At 57.0% G+C, this 16,898-nt stretch overlaps 3 protein-coding genes and 2 pseudogenes across 6 annotated transcripts in view; 4 read left to right on the top strand and 1 right to left on the bottom strand.

Annotated features, from left to right (window-relative positions):
* UBAP2 (ubiquitin associated protein 2) overlaps positions 1–16,898 on the bottom strand; it is a gene marked incomplete at its 5' end in the record, with an annotated part of 202,718 nt that overhangs the window by 54,573 nt on the left and 131,247 nt on the right. The gene's annotated exons all lie outside the window — the stretch shown is intronic.
* On the top strand, positions 2,222–2,797 carry LOC306957421 (interferon; the record flags this gene model as incomplete). Its single annotated transcript, XM_079548863.1, has 1 exon — positions 2,222–2,797. The coding sequence occupies one exon, from the start codon at positions 2,222–2,224 to the stop codon at positions 2,795–2,797; it is 576 nt and encodes a 191-aa protein (XP_079404989.1).
* Positions 6,539–7,114, top strand: LOC306957420 (interferon pseudogene; annotated as a pseudogene). Its single transcript has one exon. The product of its transcript is annotated as an interferon pseudogene (transcript).
* Positions 10,856–11,431, top strand: LOC306957419 (interferon pseudogene; annotated as a pseudogene). The gene has a single exon. The product of its transcript is annotated as an interferon pseudogene (transcript).
* LOC306957418 (interferon) lies at positions 15,173–15,748 on the top strand (the record flags this gene model as incomplete). The annotated part of the gene is made up of 1 exon (XM_079548862.1): positions 15,173–15,748. One exon carries the CDS (start codon positions 15,173–15,175, stop codon positions 15,746–15,748), a length of 576 nt encoding a protein of 191 aa, XP_079404988.1.

Genomic DNA, 16,898 nt, shown 5'->3' with positions numbered 1-16,898 from the left:
CCCAAGGTGCGTCTTGGGGCCACTGCTCTTCAACATCTTCAACAGCAACACAGGTGATGGGATCCACTGCACCCTCAGCTAGTTTGCAGGCTTCGCGCATCAAGCTGAGCGCGGCAGCTGATACGGCAGAAGGAAGGGATGCCATCCAAAGGGACTTTGACAAATTCAAACCCACCTGGGCCCATGTAAACCCAAGGACGTTCAACAAAGTCAAGTGCAAGGCGCTGTACTTGGGCGGGGACAACGCCAAGATACGCAGGCAGCATGGGAGAACAACTCCTTGAGGGCAGCCCTGCCAAGAAGGATGTAGGGGTCCTGGTAGACAAAAAACTTAACATGAGCTAGCAGTTTGCACCTGCAGCCCCCAAGGCCGACCGCGTACTGGTCTGCACCAAGAGGAGTGGCCAGCAGGGAGAGGGAGGCGACTGTCCCCCACCCCCGCTCTGCTCTGCCCTCGTGACACCCCAGCTGGAGTAATGCCTCCAGGTCTGGGGCCCCAGCTCAGGAAAGCTGGCGAGATTTTGGTGAGAGGCCAGCGCAGGGCCACAGGGACCATCAGAGGGCTGGAGCGCTACTCCTGCAAAGACAAGCTGACGGAACTGTGCCTGTGCGGTCCGCAGAAGACAAAGCACCAGGGTGACCACGTTGCAGCCTGCCAGTACTTACAGGGACGTTATAAACAGGAGGAAAATCAACTTTTCACACGGGAAGATAGCAATAGGACACGGCTTTAAAATAAAAGAGTTTAAGATCAGACGCCAGGGGAAGACGGTCGTGAGGCACTGGCACACGATGCCCAGAGAGATTCTGGATATCCCCCAGTACCGGAGGTGTTCCAGGCCAGGCTGGATGCAGCACTGGGAAGCTTGCTCTACGGCTTGAGTCTTGCGGTTGGCAACCGCGCCCTCGGCAGTGAGTGGGAACGACGTGACCTCCGAGGCCCCTTCCAACCCAAGCCATTCCGTGACACCAAGGGGGCCTACGGGACACCTGCAGTGGGCCCCATAAACGCGGACTGCAATGGCAGGACAGGGGGCAACGGCTCGCAACTAAAAGAGAGGAGGCTCACACTGGACGTTAGCAAGAGACTTTGTCCTCTGAGGGGCGGTGGGGCACAGGAAAAGGTCACCCACACAAACTCAGGACGCCCCAACACCGGAAGCCTCTAACGTCAGGCTGGAGGGGGCGTTGGGTAACCCGCTCTAGTGGAAGGCGGCGCTGCCCACGGAAAGGGGGTTGCTTGGAAGCGGATGGCACTTGAGGTCCCTTCCAAACCAAACCACCCTCTCATTCTATCATCTCCTCAAGTCTCCTCATCCTCAACAGGGGCTTAATAACTACATCAGCGGGCTCGCCTCCATAAGGCTTGTGGACTCCTCCTGGACACTCAGACAAACCTTTGGCCTCCGCAACGTAAGATCCTTGCCTTACAACTATCCGCCTGCTGGCCCATTTCCTCCTTCTCACCGGATGCCACACGAAGCAAGGAAAAGAAGAGACGACGGAGGAAGGAGACGCGGCGCCCGAGGACCACCACAGCCGCAGTACCCGCTCGGAAGCATCGCTTCCCTTTCTCGTTCCTCCTCAAGCACAAGCCTTTCCTACATATTCTCAGCAGCCTCCAACGCAGGCGGCGCTGCCTACTCCGACCACTACAACAGCCAACCCAGAGTTCCTCACGCCGCCGGAAACTACCCAAGGTTCTTCCAACGCGCTTCACTTTGCAGTGCTTTCTAAGAAACAAGCACAGAAAGCAAGCCACGGGCAGCACACATCTCAAGTCGAAAGGCCAAGACCCATTACGGCATTAAGGCCTTACGTAAGAAAAGCAGAGTTGAACAGGAAGAGGGATTTCAATGAAGGATACACCAGAGCTCTCGCTGCAGCCCTAAGGGAAAGGATGAAAACAGCAGAACAGCTGACCCAGAAGATTCCGCCCCACCACTTTCACATCCCCCTTCCAACCCTTGCAGCCAGCCACCCAAAACACACCGCCGGACCAGGATCACCACCAACAGCCCCACGCACACCCAAGCCATTTGCTCCCAGACCACAAAAACCAGCAGCCAAAAGTGAAAGCCACAGACAAAATCTCTCGGCAACAGGAAAGCGACGAAGGGAAAGATGACACACCACATAAAGCCGGCACCGCGGCAGCACACACACCACTGCCACCACCCAGCCCCACCAGGCTCCTGCCCACCACAACCAGAGTCCCACCATGGCTGTGCCTGCAAGCCCACAGCACCCACCGGGCTACAGCATCCTGCTGCTCACGCTCCTTGTGAAAGCTCTCGCCGCCACCGCCTGCAACCACCTTCGCCCCCAGGATGCCACCTTCTCTCGCGACAGCCTCCAGCTCCTCCGGGACATGGCTCCCAGCCCACCCCAGCCGTGCCCACAGCACAGCGCGCCATGCTCCTTCAACGACACCATCCTGGACACCAGCAACGCCCGGCAAGCCGACAAAACCACCCACGACATCCTCCAGCACCTCTTCAAAATACTCAGCGGACCCAGCACTCCAGCCCACTGGGTCGACAGCCAACGCCAAAGCCTCCTCAACCACATCCAGCGGTACACCCAGCACCTCGAGCACTGCTTGGCGCGCAGCGACACGCGCTCCCGCACGCGATGGCCTCGCAACCTTCACCTCACCATCAACAAACACTTCAGCTGCCTCCACACCTTCCTCCACGACAACGATTACAGCGCCTGCGCCTGGGACCACGTCCGCCTACGAGCTCGCACCTGGTTCCTGCACATCCACGACCTCGTGGGCAACACGCGCACCTAGCCCCAAGCGCACCTCCCACCCTCTTCCTAGTTATCTGTTTATTCAACTATTTATACAAACGGCTATTTATTCGTCTATTTATTCTTCTATTTATTCAGACAAAATAAAGCTCTCCTTTCCAAAACTGCCTGCGACTGCCTCCTTTCGCTCAATCACAGGAGCCCCTTCCGGGGGCAACCAACCCTGGGATTCTCACACACAGCTCTGAAAACTCTGGTACCCGCTCACTTCTTCTGTAAACCCTGCAGGTCCAGGGAGATCCACGAGTTCACCACAAAAAGCAGACAAAGCAGGGACACCTGCGGCAGCAGGACCGGCCCGCTTTGACTAACAAAGCCAAAGCAAGAAGCTGATTATCACTTTCAGCACGGCAGCCTGACGGCCACAGCGGTACCGCGGGGACGGGCAAAAGTAGCCCTACAGTTAACTCGAGCCTTGAGTACGGTGAGCAAGAACGCAAAGGCGGCGTATCACTGCAGTACTTGACTCTTCACGCAAATCCTGTCAAACATCACCCCACACAGAGAAACCCACAAGCTTCAGCTTCTTAGGGGAAGCAGAGCAGACAAAGGTAGGGAGAAGGAAGGAGACAGCAGAGCTAAGACACAGGAAGCTACAGTCATCTTACTCCACCATGACGGGGCACCTTCTTGGCAACCACTCCGCCTCACCTCGGGCTGGAGAACGCTGGCACAGCATGGATTTCAGTACCGCTGTGTCTTAGTTTCACAGGCTCGGACTAGAACTGTTTTCTTCAGAGCGCCTGATACGATGCGGTGCTTTGGTTCTAGGAGAAAAACAACGCTGCTAACACACCAACGCCTACTCTTGCTGCTAAGCGGTGCTGCACAGAGCCAAGGCCATTCTCAGCAAAAGGCCCAAGGAGCTGAGGGGGAGCAGAATTAGGACAGCCGACTCCAACTGGCCCAAAGGGGTATTCCCTACCATACGACATCAAGCGGAAGGAGTTTTGAGGAGGGTGGCAGATCAACTCGCTCGTCCTTCCGCTCCTCAACTGGTTGCAAAGCAGCTCTCCGTCCAACCAAAAAAGTCACGGCTGTCAGGCAAAGTCCCCGGTGACTGCAAGAAGGGAAACATCACTCCCCGTCTTTAAAAAGGCAGGCAGGAAGACGCGGGGAGATCCTGGCCGGACAGCCTCGCCTCTAGGCCTAGGAAGATCACCGAGCAGAAGTGCCAGGAAAACAGAGGGACCAGCAGGTGATCCGAGACTGCCCGCACGGCTTCAACGGGGGCACACCTATAGTGCTAGTGCCTGGCTATCCCAGTGGCCTCCTGCGATGGAGCGACTGCATCGGTGCCCAAAGAGAAGGCAACCGATGCCATCGGTAAGGAATTCCTGCAAGGTTTGCACCTCACCCACGTCATAAATTGCGGAGACGGGGGTTCAAAAGGTGCAGCTATTCGGTGGATGAGGAATTGGTTGCACGCTCGCGGCCCGAGGGCTGCGATCAAGGCTCTACGCTCAGGTGGAGGCCGGACACAAGTGGCGTCCCCCAAGGTGCGTCTTGGGGCCACTGCTCTTCAACATCTTCAACAGCAACACAGGTGATGGGATCCACTGCACCCTCAGCTAGTTTGCAGGCTTCGCGCATCAAGCTGAGCGCGGCAGCTGATACGGCAGAAGGAAGGGATGCCATCCAAAGGGACTTTGACAAATTCAAACCCACCTGGGCCCATGTAAACCCAAGGACGTTCAACAAAGTCAAGTGCAAGGCGCTGTACTTGGGCGGGGACAACGCCAAGATACGCAGGCAGCATGGGAGAACAACTCCTTGAGGGCAGCCCTGCCAAGAAGGATGTAGGGGTCCTGGTAGACAAAAAACTTAACATGAGCTAGCAGTTTGCACCTGCAGCCCCCAAGGCCGACCGCGTACTGGTCTGCACCAAGAGGAGTGGCCAGCAGGGAGAGGGAGGCGACTGTCCCCCACCCCCGCTCTGCTCTGCCCTCGTGACACCCCAGCTGGAGTAATGCCTCCAGGTCTGGGGCCCCAGCTCAGGAAAGCTGGCGAGATTTTGGTGAGAGGCCAGCGCAGGGCCACAGGGACCATCAGAGGGCTGGAGCGCTACTCCTGCAAAGACAAGCTGACGGAACTGTGCCTGTGCGGTCCGCAGAAGACAAAGCACCAGGGTGACCACGTTGCAGCCTGCCAGTACTTACAGGGACGTTATAAACAGGAGGAAAATCAACTTTTCACACGGGAAGATAGCAATAGGACACGGCTTTAAAATAAAAGAGTTTAAGATCAGACGCCAGGGGAAGACGGACGTGAGGCACTGGCACACGATGCCCAGAGAGATTCTGAATATCCCCCAGTACCGGAGGTGTTCCAGGCCAGGCTGGATGCAGCACTGGGAAGCTTGCTCTACGGCTTGAGTCTTGCGGTTGGCAACCGCGCCCTCGGCAGTGAGTGGGAACGACGTGACCTCCGAGGCCCCTTCCAACCCAAGCCATTCCGTGACACCAAGGGGGCCTACGGGACACCTGCAGTGGGCCCCATAAACGCGGACTGCAATGGCAGGACAGGGGGCAACGGCTCGCAACTAAAAGAGAGGAGGCTCACACTGGACGTTAGCAAGAGACTTTGTCCTCTGAGGGGCGGTGGGGCACAGGAAAAGGTCACCCACACAAACTCAGGACGCCCCAACACCGGAAGCCTCTAACGTCAGGCTGGAGGGGGCGTTGGGCAACCCGCTCTAGTGGAAGGCGGCGCTGCCCACGGAAAGGGGGTTGCTTGGAAGCGGACGGCACTTGAGGTCCCTTCCAAACCAAACCACCCTCTCATTCTATCATCTCCTCAAGTCTCCTCATCCTCAACAGGGGCTTAATAACTACATCAGCGGGCTCGCCTCCATAAGGCTTGTGGACTCCTCCTGGACACTCAGACAAACCTTTGGCCTCCGCAACGTAAGATCCTTGCCTTACAACTATCCGCCTGCTGGCCCATTTCCTCCTTCTCACCGGATGCCACACGAAGCAAGGAAAAGAAGAGACGACGGAGGAAGGAGACGCGGCGCCCGAGGACCACCACAGCCGCAGTACCCGCTCGGAAGCATCGCTTCCCTTTCTCGTTCCTCCTCAAGCACAAGCCTTTCCTACATATTCTCAGCAGCCTCCAACGCAGGCGGCGCTGCCTACTCCGACCACTACAACAGCCAACCCAGAGCTCCTCATGCCGCCGGAAACTACCCAAGGTTCTTCCAACGCGCTTCACTTTGCAGTGCTTTCTAAGAAACAAGCACAGAAAGCAAGCCACGGGCAGCACACATCTCAAGTCGAAAGGCCAAGACCCATTACGGCATTAAGGCCTTACGTAAGAAAAGCAGAGTTGAACAGGAAGAGGGATTTCAATGAAGGATACACCAGAGCTCTCGCTGCAGCCCTAAGGGAAAGGATGAAAACAGATATCTGCAGAACAGCTGACCCAGAAGATTCCGCCCCACCACTTTCACATCCCCCTTCCAACCCTTGCAGCCAGCCACCCAAAACACACCGCCGGACCAGGATCTCCACCAACAGCCCCACGCACACCCAAGCCATTTGCTCCCAGACCACAAAAACCAGCAGCCAAAAGTGAAAGCCACAGACAAAATCTCTCGGCAACAGGAAAGCGACGAAGGGAAAGATGACACACCACATAAAGCCGGCACCGCGGCAGCACACACACCACTGCCACCACCCAGCCCCACCAGGCTCCTGCCCACCACAACCAGAGTCCCACCATGGCTGTGCCTGCAAGCCCACAGCACCCACCGGGCTACAGCATCCTGCTGCTCACGCTCCTTGTGAAAGCTCTCGCCGCCACCGCCTGCAACCACCTTCGCCCCCAGGATGCCACCTTCTCTCGCGACAGCCTCCAGCTCCTCCGGGACATGGCTCCCAGCCCACCCCAGCCGTGCCCACAGCACAGCGCGCCATGCTCCTTCAACGACACCATCCTGGACACCAGCAACGCCCGGCAAGCCGACAAAACCACCCACGACATCCTCCAGCACCTCTTCAAAATACTCAGCGGACCCAGCACTCCAGCCCACTGGGTCGACAGCCAACGCCAAAGCCTCCTCAACCACATCCAGCGGTACACCCAGCACCTCGAGCACTGCTTGGCGCGCAGCGACACGCACTCCCGCACGCGATGGCCTCGCAACCTTCACCTCACCATCAACAAACACTTCAGCTGCCTCCACACCTTCCTCCACGACAACGATTACAGCGCCTGCGCCTGGGACCACGTCCGCCTACGAGCTCGCACCTGGTTCCTGCACATCCACGACCTCGTGGGCAACACGCGCACCTAGCCCCAAGCGCACCTCCCACCCTCTTCCTAGTTATCTGTTTATTCAACTATTTATACAAACGGCTATTTATTCGTCTATTTATTCTTCTATTTATTCAGACAAAATAAAGCTCTCCTTTCCAAAACTGCCTGCGACTGCCTCCTTTCGCTCAATCACAGGAGCCCCTTCCGGGGGCAACCAACCCTGGGATTCTCACACACAGCTCTGAAAACTCTGGTACCCGCTCACTTCTTCTGTAAACCCTGCAGGTCCAGGGAGATCCACGAGTTCACCACAAAAAGCAGACAAAGCAGGGACACCTGCGGCAGCAGGACCGGCCCGCTTTGACTAACAAAGCCAAAGCAAGAAGCTGATTATCACTTTCAGCACGGCAGCCTGACGGCCACAGCGGTACCGCGGGGACGGGCAAAAGTAGCCCTACAGTTAACTCGAGCCTTGAGTACGGTGAGCAAGAACGCAAAGGCGGCGTATCACTGCAGTACTTGACTCTTCACGCAAATCCTGTCAAACATCACCCCACACAGAGAAACCCACAAGCTTCAGCTTCTTAGGGGAAGCAGAGCAGACAAAGGTAGGGAGAAGGAAGGAGACAGCAGAGCTAAGACACGGGAAGCTACAGTCATCTTACTCCACCATGACGGGGCACCTTCTTGGCAACCACTCCGCCTCACCTCGGGCTGGAGAACGCTGGCACAGCATGGATTTCAGTACCGCTGTGTCTTAGTTTCACAGGCTCGGACTAGAACTGTTTTCTTCAGAGCGCCTGATACGATGCGGTGTTTTGGTTCTAGGAGAAAAACAACGCTGCTAACACACCAACGCCTACTCTTGCTGCTAAGCGGTGCTGCACAGAGCCAAGGCCATTCTCAGCAAAAGGCCCAAGGAGCTGAGGGGGAGCAGAATTAGGACAGCCGACTCCAACTGGCCCAAAGGGGTATTCCCTACCATACGACATCAAGCGGAAGGAGTTTTGAGGAGGGTGGCAGATCAACTCGCTCGTCCTTCCGCTCCTCAACTGGTTGCAAAGCAGCTCTCCGTCCAACCAAAAAAGTCACGGCTGTCAGGCAAAGTCCCCGGTGACTGCAAGAAGGGAAACATCACTCCCCGTCTTTAAAAAGGCAGGCAGGAAGACGCGGGGAGATCCTGGCCGGACAGCCTCGCCTCTAGGCCTAGGAAGATCACCGAGCAGAAGTGCCAGGAAAACAGAGGGACCAGCAGGTGATCCGAGACTGCCCGCACGGCTTCAACGGGGGCACATCTATAGTGCTAGTGCCTGGCTATCCCAGTGGCCTCCTGCGATGGAGCGACTGCATCGGTGCCCAAAGAGAAGGCAACCGATGCCATCGGTAAGGAATTCCTGCAAGGTTTGCACCTCACCCACGTCATAAATTGCGGAGACGGGGGTTCAAAAGGTGCAGCTATTCGGTGGATGAGGAATTGGTTGCACGCTCGCGGCCCGAGGGCTGCGATCAAGGCTCTACGCTCAGGTGGAGGCCGGACACAAGTGGCGTCCCCCAAGGTGCGTCTTGGGGCCACTGCTCTTCAACATCTTCAACAGCAACACAGGTGATGGGATCCACTGCACCCTCAGCTAGTTTGCAGGCTTCGCGCATCAAGCTGAGCGCGGCAGCTGATACGGCAGAAGGAAGGGATGCCATCCAAAGGGACTTTGACAAATTCAAACCCACCTGGGCCCATGTAAACCCAAGGACGTTCAACAAAGTCAAGTGCAAGGCGCTGTACTTGGGCGGGGACAACGCCAAGATACGCAGGCAGCATGGGAGAACAACTCCTTGAGGGCAGCCCTGCCAAGAAGGATGTAGGGGTCCTGGTAGACAAAAAACTTAACATGAGCTAGCAGTTTGCACCTGCAGCCCCCAAGGCCGACCGCGTACTGGTCTGCACCAAGAGGAGTGGCCAGCAGGGAGAGGGAGGCGACTGTCCCCCACCCCCGCTCTGCTCTGCCCTCGTGACACCCCAGCTGGAGTAATGCCTCCAGGTCTGGGGCCCCAGCTCAGGAAAGCTGGCGAGATTTTGGTGAGAGGCCAGCGCAGGGCCACAGGGACCATCAGAGGGCTGGAGCGCTACTCCTGCAAAGACAAGCTGACGGAACTGTGCCTGTGCGGTCCGCAGAAGACAAAGCACCAGGGTGACCACGTTGCAGCCTGCCAGTACTTACAGGGACGTTATAAACAGGAGGAAAATCAACTTTTCACACGGGAAGATAGCAATAGGACACGGCTTTAAAATAAAAGAGTTTAAGATCAGACGCCAGGGGAAGACGGACGTGAGGCACTGGCACACGATGCCCAGAGAGACTCTGGATATCCCCCAGTACCGGAGGTGTTCCAGGCCAGGCTGGATGCAGCACTGGGAAGCTTGCTCTACGGCTTGAGTCTTGCGGTTGGCAACCGCGCCCTCGGCAGTGAGTGGGAACGACGTGACCTCCGAGGCCCCTTCCAACCCAAGCCATTCCGTGACACAAAGGGGGCCTACGGGACACCTGCAGTGGGCCCCATAAACGCGGACTGCAATGGCAGGACAGGGGGCAACGGCTCGCAACTAAAAGAGAGGAGGCTCACACTGGACGTTAGCAAGAGACTTTGTCCTCTGAGGGGCGGTGGGGCACAGGAAAAGGTCACCCACACAAACTCAGGACGCCCCAACACCGGAAGCCTCTAACGTCAGGCTGGAGGGGGCGTTGGGCAACCCGCTCTAGTGGAAGGCGGCGCTGCCCACGGAAAGGGGGTTGCTTGGAAGCGGACGGCACTTGAGGTCCCTTCCAAACCAAACCACCCTCTCATTCTATCATCTCCTCAAGTCTCCTCATCCTCAACAGGGGCTTAATAACTACATCAGCGGGCTCGCCTCCATAAGGCTTGTGGACTCCTCCTGGACACTCAGACAAACCTTTGGCCTCCGCAACGTAAGATCCTTGCCTTACAACTATCCGCCTGCTGGCCCATTTCCTCCTTCTCACCGGATGCCACACGAAGCAAGGAAAAGAAGAGACGACGGAGGAAGGAGACGCGGCGCCCGAGGACCACCACAGCCGCAGTACCCGCTCGGAAGCATCGCTTCCCTTTCTCGTTCCTCCTCAAGCACAAGCCTTTCCTACATATTCTCAGCAGCCTCCAACGCAGGCGGCGCTGCCTACTCCGACCACTACAACAGCCAACCCAGAGTTCCTCACGCCGCCGGAAACTACCCAAGGTTCTTCCAACGCGCTTCACTTTGCAGTGCTTTCTAAGAAACAAGCACAGAAAGCAAGCCACGGGCAGCACACATCTCAAGTCGAAAGGCCAAGACCCATTACGGCATTAAGGCCTTACGTAAGAAAAGCAGAGTTGAACAGGAAGAGGGATTTCAATGAAGGATACACCAGAGCTCTCGCTGCAGCCCTAAGGGAAAGGATGAAAACAGATATCTGCAGAACAGCTGACCCAGAAGATTCCGCCCCACCACTTTCACATCCCCCTTCCAACCCTTGCAGCCAGCCACCCAAAACACACCGCCGGACCAGGATCTCCACCAACAGCCCCACGCACACCCAAGCCATTTGCTCCCAGACCACAAAAACCAGCAGCCAAAAGTGAAAGCCACAGACAAAATCTCTCGGCAACAGGAAAGCGACGAAGGGAAAGATGACACACCACATAAAGCCGGCACCGCGGCAGCACACACACCACTGCCACCACCCAGCCCCACCAGGCTCCTGCCCACCACAACCAGAGTCCCACCATGGCTGTGCCTGCAAGCCCACAGCACCCACCGGGCTACAGCATCCTGCTGCTCACGCTCCTTGTGAAAGCTCTCGCCGCCACCGCCTGCAACCACCTTCGCCCCCAGGATGCCACCTTCTCTCGCGACAGCCTCCAGCTCCTCCGGGACATGGCTCCCAGCCCACCCCAGCCGTGCCCACAGCACAGCGCGCCATGCTCCTTCAACGACACCATCCTGGACACCAGCAACGCCCGGCAAGCCGACAAAACCACCCACGACATCCTCCAGCACCTCTTCAAAATACTCAGCGGACCCAGCACTCCAGCCCACTGGGTCGACAGCCAACGCCAAAGCCTCCTCAACCACATCCAGCGGTACACCCAGCACCTCGAGCACTGCTTGGCGCGCAGCGACACGCACTCCCGCACGCGATGGCCTCGCAACCTTCACCTCACCATCAACAAACACTTCAGCTGCCTCCACACCTTCCTCCACGACAACGATTACAGCGCCTGCGCCTGGGACCACGTCCGCCTACGAGCTCGCACCTGGTTCCTGCACATCCACGACCTCGTGGGCAACACGCGCACCTAGCCCCAAGCGCACCTCCCACCCTCTTCCTAGTTATCTGTTTATTCAACTATTTATACAAACGGCTATTTATTCGTCTATTTATTCTTCTATTTATTCAGACAAAATAAAGCTCTCCTTTCCAAAACTGCCTGCGACTGCCTCCTTTCGCTCAATCACAGGAGCCCCTTCCGGGGGCAACCAACCCTGGGATTCTCACACACAGCTCTGAAAACTCTGGTACCCGCTCACTTCTTCTGTAAACCCTGCAGGTCCAGGGAGATCCACGAGTTCACCACAAAAAGCAGACAAAGCAGGGACACCTGCGGCAGCAGGACCGGCCCGCTTTGACTAACAAAGCCAAAGCAAGAAGCTGATTATCACTTTCAGCACGGCAGCCTGACGGCCACAGCGGTACCGCGGGGACGGGCAAAAGTAGCCCTACAGTTAACTCGAGCCTTGAGTACGGTGAGCAAGAACGCAAAGGCGGCGTATCACTGCAGTACTTGACTCTTCACGCAAATCCTGTCAAACATCACCCCACACAGAGAAACCCACAAGCTTCAGCTTCTTAGGGGAAGCAGAGCAGACAAAGGTAGGGAGAAGGAAGGAGACAGCAGAGCTAAGACACGGGAAGCTACAGTCATCTTACTCCACCATGACGGGGCACCTTCTTGGCAACCACTCCGCCTCACCTCGGGCTGGAGAACGCTGGCACAGCATGGATTTCAGTACCGCTGTGTCTTAGTTTCACAGGCTCGGACTAGAACTGTTTTCTTCAGAGCGCCTGATACGATGCGGTGTTTTGGTTCTAGGAGAAAAACAACGCTGCTAACACACCAACGCCTACTCTTGCTGCTAAGCGGTGCTGCACAGAGCCAAGGCCATTCTCAGCAAAAGGCCCAAGGAGCTGAGGGGGAGCAGAATTAGGACAGCCGACTCCAACTGGCCCAAAGGGGTATTCCCTACCATACGACATCAAGCGGAAGGAGTTTTGAGGAGGGTGGCAGATCAACTCGCTCGTCCTTCCGCTCCTCAACTGGTTGCAAAGCAGCTCTCCGTCCAACCAAAAAAGTCACGGCTGTCAGGCAAAGTCCCCGGTGACTGCAAGAAGGGAAACATCACTCCCCGTCTTTAAAAAGGCAGGCAGGAAGACGCGGGGAGATCCTGGCCGGACAGCCTCGCCTCTAGGCCTACGAAGATCACCGAGCAGAAGTGCCAGGAAAACAGAGGGACCAGCAGGTGATCCGAGACTGCCCGCACGGCTTCAACGGGGGCACACCTATAGTGCTAGTGCCTGGCTATCCCAGTGGCCTCCTGCGATGGAGCGACTGCATCGGTGCCCAAAGAGAAGGCAACCGATGCCATCGGTAAGGAATTCCTGCAAGGTTTGCACCTCACCCACGTCATAAATTGCGGAGACGGGGGTTCAAAAGGTGCAGCTATTCGGTGGATGAGGAATTGGTTGCACGCTCGCGGCCCGAGGGCTGCGATCAAGGCTCTACGCCAGGGTGGAGGCCGGACACAAGTGGTGTCCCCCAAGGTGCGTCTTGGGGCCACTGCTCTTCAACATCTTCAACAGCAACATAGGTGATGGGATCCACTGCACCCTCAGCTAGTTTGCAGGCTTCGCGCATCAAGCTGAGCGCGGCAGCTGATACGGCAGAAGGAAGGGATGCCATCCAAAGGGACTTTGACAAATTCAAACCCACCTGGGCCCATGTAAACCCAAGGACGTTCAACAAAGTCAAGTGCAAGGCGCTGTACTTGGGCGGGGACAACGCCAAGATACGCAGGCAGCATGGGAGAACAACTCCTTGAGGGCAGCCCTGCCAAGAAGGATGTAGGGGTCCTGGTAGACAAAAAACTTAACATGAGCTAGCAGTTTGCACCTGCAGCCCCCAAGGCCGACCGCGTACTGGTCTGCACCAAGAGGAGTGGCCAGCAGGGAGAGGGAGGCGACTGTCCCCCACCCCCGCTCTGCTCTGCCCTCGTGACACCCCAGCTGGAGTAATGCCTCCAGGTCTGGGGCCCCAGCTCAGGAAAGCTGGCGAGATTTTGGTGAGAGGCCAGCGCAGGGCCACAGGGACCATCAGAGGGCTGGAGCGCTACTCCTGCAAAGACAAGCTGACGGAACTGTGCCTGTGCGGTCCGCAGAAGACAAAGCACCAGGGTGACCACGTTGCAGCCTGCCAGTACTTACAGGGACGTTATAAACAGGAGGAAAATCAACTTTTCACACGGGAAGATAGCAATAGGACACGGCTTTAAAATAAAAGAGTTTAAGATCAGACGCCAGGGGAAGACGGACGTGAGGCACTGGCACACGATGCCCAGAGAGATTCTGGATATCCCCCAGTACCGGAGGTGTTCCAGGCCAGGCTGGATGCAGCACTGGGAAGCTTGCTCTACGGCTTGAGTCTTGCGGTTGGCAACCGCGCCCTCGGCAGTGAGTGGGAACGACGTGACCTCCGAGGCCCCTTCCAACCCAAGCCATTCCGTGACACCAAGGGGGCCTACGGGACACCTGCAGTGGGCCCCATAAACGCGGACTGCAATGGCAGGACAGGGGGCAACGGCTCGCAACTAAAAGAGAGGAGGCTCACACTGGACGTTAGCAAGAGACTTTGTCCTCTGAGGGGCGGTGGGGCACAGGAAAAGGTCACCCACACAAACTCAGGACGCCCCAACACCGGAAGCCTCTAACGTCAGGCTGGAGGGGGCGTTGGGCAACCCGCTCTAGTGGAAGGCGGCGCTGCCCACGGAAAGGGGGTTGCTTGGAAGCGGACGGCACTTGAGGTCCCTTCCAAACCAAACCACCCTCTCATTCTATCATCTCCTCAAGTCTCCTCATCCTCAACAGGGGCTTAATAACTACATCAGCGGGCTCGCCTCCATAAGGCTTGTGGACTCCTCCTGGACACTCAGACAAACCTTTGGCCTCCGCAACGTAAGATCCTTGCCTTACAACTATCCGCCTGCTGGCCCATTTCCTCCTTCTCACCGGATGCCACACGAAGCAAGGAAAAGAAGAGACGACGGAGGAAGGAGACGCGGCGCCCGAGGACCACCACAGCCGCAGTACCCGCTCGGAAGCATCGCTTCCCTTTCTCGTTCCTCCTCAAGCACAAGCCTTTCCTACATATTCTCAGCAGCCTCCAACGCAGGCGGCGCTGCCTACTCCGACCACTACAACAGCCAACCCAGAGCTCCTCATGCTGCCGGAAACTACCCAAGGTTCTTCCAACGCGCTTCACTTTGCAGTGCTTTCTAAGAAACAAGCACAGAAAGCAAGCCACGGGCAGCACACATCTCAAGTCGAAAGGCCAAGACCCATTACGGCATTAAGGCCTTACGTAAGAAAAGCAGAGTTGAACAGGAAGAGGGATTTCAATGAAGGATACACCAGAGCTCTCGCTGCAGCCCTAAGGGAAAGGATGAAAACAGATATCTGCAGAACAGCTGACCCAGAAGATTCCGCCCCACCACTTTCACATCCCCCTTCCAACCCTTGCAGCCAGCCACCCAAAACACACCGCCGGACCAGGATCTCCACCAACAGCCCCACGCACACCCAAGCCATTTGCTCCCAGACCACAAAAACCAGCAGCCAAAAGTGAAAGCCGCAGACAAAATCTCTCGGCAACAGGAAAGCGACGAAGGGAAAGATGACAAACCACATAAAGCCGGCACCGCGGCAGCACACACACCACTGCCACCACCCAGCCCCACCAGGCTCCTGCCCACCACAACCAGAGTCCCACCATGGCTGTGCCTGCAAGCCCACAGCACCCACCGGGCTACAGCATCCTGCTGCTCACGCTCCTTGTGAAAGCTCTCGCCGCCACCGCCTGCAACCACCTTCGCCCCCAGGATGCCACCTTCTCTCGCGACAGCCTCCAGCTCCTCCGGGACATGGCTCCCAGCCCACCCCAGCCGTGCCCACAGCACAGCGCGCCATGCTCCTTCAACGACACCATCCTGGACACCAGCAACGCCCGGCAAGCCGACAAAACCACCCACGACATCCTCCAGCACCTCTTCAAAATACTCAGCGGACCCAGCACTCCAGCCCACTGGGTCGACAGCCAACGCCAAAGCCTCCTCAACCACATCCAGCGGTACACCCAGCACCTCGAGCACTGCTTGGCGCGCAGCGACACGCGCTCCCGCACGCGATGGCCTCGCAACCTTCACCTCACCATCAACAAACACTTCAGCTGCCTCCACACCTTCCTCCACGACAACGATTACAGCGCCTGCGCCTGGGACCACGTCCGCCTACGAGCTCGCACCTGGTTCCTGCACATCCACGACCTCGTGGGCAACACGCGCACCTAGCCCCAAGCGCACCTCCCACCCTCTTCCTAGTTATCTATTTATTCAACTATTTATACAAACGGCTATTTATTCGTCTATTTATTCTTTTATTTATTCAGACAAAATAAAGCTCTCCTTTCCAAAACTGCCTGCGACTGCCTCCTTTCGCTCAATCACAGGAGCCCCTTCCGGGGGCAACCAACCCTGGGATTCTCACACACAGCTCTGAAAACTCTGGTACCCGCTCACTTCTTCTGTAAACCCTGCAGGTCCAGGGAGATCCACGAGTTCACCACAAAAAGCAGACAAAGCAGGGACACCTGCGGCAGCAGGACCGGCCCGCTTTGACTAACAAAGCCAAAGCAAGAAGCTGATTATCACTTTCAGCACGGCAGCCTGACGGCCACAGCGGTACCGCGGGGACGGGCAAAAGTAGCCCTACAGTTAACTCGAGCCTTGAGTACGGTGAGCAAGAACGCAAAGGCGGCGTATCACTGCAGTACTTGACTCTTCACGCAAATCCTGTCAAACATCACCCCACACAGAGAAACCCACAAGCTTCAGCTTCTTAGGGGAAGCAGAGCAGACAAAGGTAGGGAGAAGGAAGGAGACAGCAGAGCTAAGACACGGGAAGCTACAGTCATCTTACTCCACCATGACGGGGCACCTTCTTGGCAACCACTCCGCCTCACCTCGGGCTGGAGAACGCTGGCACAGCATGGATTTCAGTACCGCTGTGTCTTAGTTTCACAGGCTCGGACTAGAACTGTTTTCTTCAGAGCGCCTGATACGATGCGGTGTTTTGGTTCTAGGAGAAAAACAACGCTGCTAACACACCAACGCCTACTCTTGCTGCTAAGCGGTGCTGCACAGAGCCAAGGCCATTCTCAGCAAAAGGCCCAAGGAGCTGAGGGGGAGCAGAATTAGGACAGCCGACTCCAACTGGCCCAAAGGGGTATTCCCTACCATACGACATCAAGCGGAAGGAGTTTTGAGGAGGGTGGCAGATCAACTCGCTCGTCCTTCCGCTCCTCAACTGGTTGCAAAGCAGCTCTCCGTCCAACCAAAAAAGTCACGGCTGTCAGGCAAAGTCCCCGGTGACTGCAAGAAGGGAAACATCACTCCCCGTCTTTAAAAAGGCAGGCAGGAAGACGCGGGGAGATCCTGGCCG

Source organism: Tetrao urogallus, assembly GCF_951394365.1.
Source record: "Tetrao urogallus genome assembly, chromosome: Z".
Taxonomy (NCBI): Eukaryota; Metazoa; Chordata; class Aves; order Galliformes; family Phasianidae; genus Tetrao; species Tetrao urogallus.
This window is presented reverse-complemented; position numbering and strand designations above follow the sequence as displayed.